The sequence below is a fragment of the Bombus fervidus genome, chromosome 14 (genome assembly GCF_041682495.2).
Source record: "Bombus fervidus isolate BK054 chromosome 14, iyBomFerv1, whole genome shotgun sequence".
Taxonomy (NCBI): Eukaryota; Metazoa; Arthropoda; class Insecta; order Hymenoptera; family Apidae; genus Bombus; species Bombus fervidus.
In genome coordinates, this window is record NC_091530.1 from 6,396,285 (window position 1) to 6,403,755 (window position 7,471).

A 7,471-nucleotide genomic window follows, 5' to 3' on the forward strand; every position below is an offset into this window, starting at 1 on the left:
AACGAGCGTATGATTTTTAGAAGACTGAGCTGAACATCTTTTTAGGGCACATGGAATTTCTATCAATAATAAAAAAAACTAATAATTAATAATAATAATAATAAAAAAAGCAGTCGCAACTTTAATGTGCCTTAAAAGGAATTTTAACCAATTATTGAATATATTCGAATTGAATAATAATTATATGCCAACGACGATTAAATGCCTTTAACAAAATTAGCAAACATGATTTTCCATTCTTTCCGTTGTGCAGCACCACCAAGAAATATCCACTATACAACGTACGTATATATTTAACTTTTTGCACACCTAAACGATGCACAAAAGAGAAACACACACCAAATTCAAACACAAACTTAAAAATATGTTCAAAGGTATGGGTAGTAAAGTAAAAAAGTAACAGCGTACAGTACGTTTCGTATACTTGCTAAAAAAAAACCGTATTTATTCGACAAACATAATTCCTAAACAATAGATCGGATTCAGTGGATGAAAGCATGAGCGGGGGCGGCGTATGCGAGAGGAGCAGCGGCGTATTTGGCAACGGGAGCGGCGTAGGCGACTGGAGCGGGGGCGGCGTATGCGACTGGAGCGGCGGCGAATTTGGCGACTGGAGCGGCGTAGGCGACTGGAGCAGCGGCGATCTTGGCAACGGGAGCAGCGTAGGCGACTGGAGCAGCGGCGATTTTGGCAACTGGAGCGGCGGCAATTTTAGCTACTGGGGCAGCAGCGACGATAGGGGCAGCGGCAGCTTCTTTGCGGACTACAGCGTTGAAACCGTTGACTGGGTCAGCAACGTAGTCGACGGTGCGTCTGGTTCCGTCAGCTTCGATCAAGGAGTAGCTACCCTGGACAACGTCTCCGTCGCGGGTTTCCTGTTGGCTCTTGGCGTCACCGGTCAGGCTGTCGTGCACGTCATAGGCGTAGCTGTATTGGGGGTGGGGGTCGAAGTCGGCGTCAACGGTCTTGGCAACAACGGCCTTAGCCACAGGGGCGGCCACCACCGCCTTAGCTACAGGCGCAGCCGCGTAGGCCAGAGGTGCGGAGTAAGCCAGTGGCGCCGCTGGTGCGTAGGTCAGAGGCTCTCGCAGGATTCCAGCGTTAGCGGCGGCAACGAAGGCAGCGAAGACGATGAACTGCAAGAGCAAACATGACGATCAGATTGCAGAGTTTTAGCAGTAGATGTTTGTAGATAGCTTTTCGTTAAAGAGCTACATATTAATACGAATTGATATTTGGAGAACAAATATAAGGATTAAATAGGATTTTCTACTGGTAGTACAAGTTTGCAATTGGCTTTTCGTCGAAGAGTTGTTTGGTTAAACTGCAGTAGTCTGTCTATATGATGAGGTACGATTAGATAGAGATCTATCGAAGTACATGTTTGTAATTGGTTTCTTGCTGGAAGGATATTTAGCATTTAGACGAGTTGTAAAAACAGATATGATAATTGGACAGAGATTTTTGGCAGTGGATGTTCGTAGGTGGTTTTCTATCGAGGAAATGTTTGGTTAGCTGCAGTTAGCTGGTGTTAGCTGCTGTCACGAAATTAGCAGAGCGAATAAATAGTAAATAAATTTCTTGCGTTTCGTTACTAATTTGCATTATACAAATAGATAGTTTTAATTACAAATCACTGAAATTGTTTTGGATAGATTAGAGCAGATGTTCTTTAGTTTTTGAGATTCTCGGACGACTGATGAAAGCGACGCGTTACCGAGTATTCTGTACGCGGAGGGTTATCGAAATTAGGAATGGAGACGTGCGTTCCACTTTCAACCGAGCGCAGAATAAAAAGTGTTAGTTAAAAATGCGGTGGATAAGACAAAGAACACTTTTACTCATTTAACAGAACGAAAAAAGAAAGGCCAAATATATATATATATCGTTCGTTAGGAGAAAGGCAAATTTAAACGCGAAGATGAAAAATAAAAATAAAAATAAAAAATACTTTATATCGTTCGTTGAAAGGAAAGCCTGAATTTAAATATGAAATAAATATAGGAAATTTCGTTATCGAAGTATACGTGATGAATGAAAAGCGCCCTTTGATCAAGTTACGATTATTCCTGAGTTCGTAATACCTTGAAGGCCATTGTAGCTCGCTTGATTGGAAGATCTCTTGATCTGTCTGTCTGTGATGCGAATGATACCACAGACGGGTGGTTTTCGGCTTTTATACCGCGCGACCAGGACCCACGGGCACGCTGACGTAACTGGGTGACGGTACCTTCGACGGCCACCCGATTTGCGGCCGCAAAATTGAGCAAGAAATCGGACCACGCCCAACACGAACAATTCGATCAACAACGATAGCCGTTGGACCATCGTGAACACCGTCTCCGACGACTAGGCCACGTCCTTGCCACGAGTTACTTAATCCTTCCTTGGACTTTTCTTTGAGGGAAACACGTTATCAGTTTCCTTCCCTGTACTTTTTCTGCATTGTCGATTATTCTTAAAACACGTAATTTATTCTTATGATATATTTCTATGTTCGTAACGTTTCTTTTTTTTTTTTTTTATATTTAATTTAACATGCGAATTAACTCTTCGAGTGTTCATATTTTGTAATGTAAAAAATAGAAGACGCTTGATATTTGATATAACATATGTACATTCGTAAATTGCAAAAGTATTTTCTAACGTTTAGACGTTTAGAAAATATGACGTTTACGTGTGTGGAATTACCTTACGTTTGATATAAACTACGATATAAAATTATGCCTATCCCTTGTATAATTTATTTATACTTGGTATATGTATATGATTAAAATAAAGCTGGATATCGTGAACAACGATTTTATTTTATATTTATATTTATTTAATCGAAATGCAGAGACTTTATGAAGCAGTAAATAATCGATGGGCTGTTTAACTAACATCAATTGCAACTATATAGGAACCGTGTACGTGATATCAATGTGTGTCATTTAAAATTAAAATGGCACGCACGATTTCGGACTTAATTATACCGATGTTCGCAAATTAAAAAATTGTTGAATTAATTAATCATATAGTATGTGCAAGTGTAAAAATTCTTTCTCTCTCGCTCTCTCTTTCTTTCGGGACTTTATTAACATTTTATTCCATTCTTTTTTATTTATTTTAAAATCTACAAACATCATGATTTTGTATAAAATGGAGATATTTCGTGGATCTTACGTGCTATCGATACATCGTATAGTACCGTATTGAGGAAAGTGACAGTGATGAGGCAAAGGTGCACGTTGAATTACAGTTCATGCTTGCCGTAATAACAGTTAATTTTTTGCGTTGAATTCGAAGAATCTCACATGCAATGTCCCCATCATTATAAATAATATATTCATTTAGGTGTCAGTACTCCTTAAAGGTATACGATTACGCGAATGAATTACAAAGTTAAATTACAGTTAAATTCATCTAGATGTATATAGAAACATTTAATGCGAAATTTACACCTTTTTTTTTAATACCATCCTTTTCAAACTTCAGTTTCCTTCGCGTACAATTCAAATTAAAATATTTCCAATAGATTTCTACTTGGACTGAAATATAATACACATCTCGCAGTACTCTTCTTTCCATTCGTCGAAAACAACTCGATATTCAAGCTCCAACATTTAGGATCTTCAGCTACAAAAGCAAAGTTCGAAGCGTCTGTGTTCCATTTTTATTGCTATCCATTTATCCAACATTTGTCATTATCCATCCGTCTCGTTCATCTACGTTCAAATTCCTCCAAAATATATTATAATTACTGTACTTTCTAATTAATCCATTACTACACATGCACATGTGTAACACACGATAGGTACGAACGATCGTCGTTCGTAACTCATGAAGCATCTTACGAAACAATAACGTTAACGGTATACACCGTACAGTTGTTAGAAATATTCTGCCAGTAAAATAAAATATCATGATAAATTCACTGGAATAGTTGTTAGAAATATTCTGCCAGTAAAATAAATATCATGATAAATTCATTGGAATAGTTGCTAGAAATATTCTGCCAGTAAAGTACAATATTATGATAAATTCATTGGAATAGTTTTGTTAACGCGCGTGGAAGTCGTGTCAATTCGAAGATATTTCTCGAGTTTCATATGATCGAAACAGCGAAAACGCACGTTCCGCGAGAACAATAAATAAGTAATTAAAATGGACAAATTATTTAACGGTCGATTTACTATAGGTCAGTGGTGCGAAAGAATTGTATTCTACAACCTTGAGTTCCTCCATAATTGGTGGAATCAACTGGTTTTTTCATGGTATGAAAAAATAAGAAGAGGACGAGGTTGCGCACCGGTGACGTAAGAAACCGATGACGTAAGACTGATCGGATTTTGCACGATTAATGGGTATACAGGGAAATTTTTATTATGTCAACTTATTAGAGCGATACTGTTTTTGTCGATCTTCTTTGGATAGCTAAACTGGTAGCGCCTTTCGTCTCCTTACGTCCATTTCTTTTTTCGTCTAGACGCGCAAAGACCTACGCGGCAAAAGACAATTCAGGATACGTCTTAATCGGAATATTGTGTTTCACATAAACGACAAGCCTGCAAAGGACAGTTCTTTTTTTTTATAGGAATAAGGGAATTAAAATATTGATCGGTGTTTAGAAGAATCAACTAGTTCAACAGCTGTGACAGAAAATTATTTTTTATCGGAAAAAGCGAACAGTAAAGCTATGAAAAATACGAAAGGATCTAGGAATTGTGTTTTAGCCTTGTTGTGGAAGTTGCGATATTCTCGTTGTTTAAAAAAAAAATTCCTTGTTTAGGAGAAGACCGATTACAACAATGAACCAACTAAAAAAAGAAAACGAGTAAATCTTATTTAGAAATATAAAAGACGAATTTCCTTTTCTCTGCAAGATTCTAACACTTCTAACTTGGGCGCAGTGTTCGAAAAGGTAATCATCTGTTTCAAACCCAGTACCATCAAGAATATCGAAATATTCATCGTTGTCTTAAAAGGACCAGACAATTTCCAAAGAATAGTTGGCTATTTTAATACAAGGAAGATTAATATATTTATTTATTTATTTACTTCATCATCCATCCAATACACGCGTTTGCGGATATATAAAACTTATTTCTAACTTATAAGCTTGCCTAGAACCATTACGAGCAGTAAAATTAAATTTACCACATTCCAAACAATTATTTTGCATTTCGAAAGAAGAAACTCGCCACTATTAAGAATATCAAAGAATATTCATGCTTAGCGCGAAAACAGGCCGGTATATCAAAACCTTTCACCTTGATATCCCCCAAAATAATTTCCAACTTTAAAAAATGCAATTCCAAGATACATACATATTCGTTATTGCTCTGAGAAAGCTTAATAAATCAACATTACAACGCAACAGCCTAACTTCGTGCCAGATATTTGCCGGTATTCGCGCAATTAGCAAGGCGAATGAATAATTCGGCGCGAAAAGAACAGAAATAGTAGAGGCATTAAAATTCCAGTGGCCAGTGAGCAACAAGTGCGGAAGACCTAAATTCGAGTTGTGACATTGATTTCACGTGAAGTACACGACATTTCGGACTAGACTTTTGCCGAGAGCCGCCGAAGGCGGAGGTTTCGGTTATGGATGAGGACTGGGATCGGTTGGTTCGGATGGCCCGAGGCAATTCGATCGATCGAAATGAGCTTCGCGATTTGCCTCGGCCCGCCTATTTTTTCTTTATGAAAGTGCTCCACTTCTGTTCACCAGGTAACGTTAGATGTGACGCAACGATCAAGGTAGATCGGGATCCAACCAGTCAACTTGACACGTATATCGCTCGAAAGTTTCGCGACCAGCTGGTATCCAACCGAATTTCGTATTCTTCCTTCTTCTTTCGTCCTGCGCGCTTGTCTTCTCTCTTTCGCTTTTTCACGGTCCCATTTACCCCGATACGAAATTCCCGATGGAAATTTGGAGAAATTTAGGAAATCGATTTGCGGCCGATACCGTTGAATTTCAACGAGCGTCGCCGGATCGTCGGAAATGCGCAGCATTCCTCGCAATGTTAACGATGGTCGAGCTTTGTTACGAGCGGTTTCGTTCATGCAATTTCATATTTTTACGAACGCGACGGAAAGACGCGAAATTCAAGTAGAAATTATTAGCCCGATCTAACTCTCATTGGAACGTTAGATAAATCGAGATTTCTTTCTCTTTCTTCGGTATATTTAATTTCATTCGTACACACATTTTGTCTAGCAAACTTTACTTATTTAACTGCCTGTTAGATATTCTAACGAGTAATTTACTTTGAATATTTTATACATTTTTGTACGATGCATTCCGTGCACTCTTACATCCTTATATTTTTAATAAATGTACAAAAATCTGCGGTATAAGAAGGAATTGAAATGGTATTTAGATTGGAACGATTAAGAAGCGCGATTTGCGAGTCTCCGTAGAAGTTTCGAAGCTCGAATAAGTAGGTGGAAGAAGGCGGAGTAGAATTAGCTGCTTGCTTCAACGGATGGCTTTATGACACGTGGAATTCTTTCACACGATAATGCAGCAAGTTGTGTCCCTAACTAGAAATCGAAACAGAGACGTTGATTAAATTGTCGAGTTACCAGGTAATGTTGGCCTGATTGTTCGCGTATTCCTTCTAATTTATATTCAAAAAATGTCCTGAAAGAGATCGTTGAACCAGGCAAGGTCTGCTAAAGGCGGAATTTCGCACAGCTGGTTACAAAACGGAGGAAACATGAGAATATACAAGAATGCGAAATAAATGTCGAAATATAAGTCACGTTAGTTGCACGCAGTTGAAACTGCATCGTGGAATTTTAATATAATTAAGAATCAATATAGTATAAAAAATTAGATATGCAATAGAGAAAGAAGGAAATGGATCGAAGATCGAATGAAATATATTAAAAAAAGGAATTTTAATTCGTGTAATCTTTCAATTAGACGTAGTCTTTTGAAATTAAATTATCGACCGCATATAGAGATGAAACTAATTAAAATGTTAAATATCTGTAACGTACGTTAAATATTTCACGATAAATTTAAAATGTATCGCAACGATATTCGGGAAAGCTGACCCCGATTATTCACTGCAAAGGCCACTTACGATATTACATAACGCGTAAAGAGATCTTTTTCTTTCAGAAAAATCGTCGCAAAATGAAAACGAAAAATTATTACAAATGTTCGCTAAACATTAATTCAGTATCTCTATGAAGCAAGCAAAATTTGAAAGAGAGCATTTGTATTAAGAAGCTATATGAGATACACAAATTTGATCGTGGAACAAGTTAGTTTCATTACCGGTGATATCGGTCATTGGCAACCGGTATACCAATGCTCTTTCACTTGTAGTCCATGTACAACGAGATAAAAAAGAATATGATCGAGGGTGAACATATGGTGCCTTACTCGCGCTCCTCCCATGTACGGGCCAAGTTCAAGTGCGGTAAGTTCTGATGCGATCTGCTACCAAACTTTGAAAGTCCGGCAAAACCT

At 37.9% G+C, this 7,471-nt stretch overlaps 1 protein-coding gene across 1 annotated transcript; it reads right to left on the reverse strand.

Moving 5' to 3' along the window:
- Positions 1-421: 421 nt before the first annotated feature.
- Positions 422-2,241, reverse strand: Cpr1 (cuticular protein 1). The gene is made up of 2 exons (XM_072016147.1): positions 2,085-2,241; positions 422-1,136 (listed from the first exon to the last, which is right to left on the reverse strand). Exons 1-2 carry the CDS (start codon positions 2,094-2,096, stop codon positions 483-485), a joined length of 666 nt encoding a protein of 221 aa, XP_071872248.1. The 5' UTR covers positions 2,097-2,241; the 3' UTR covers positions 422-482.
- Positions 2,242-7,471: the final 5,230 nt, after the last annotated feature.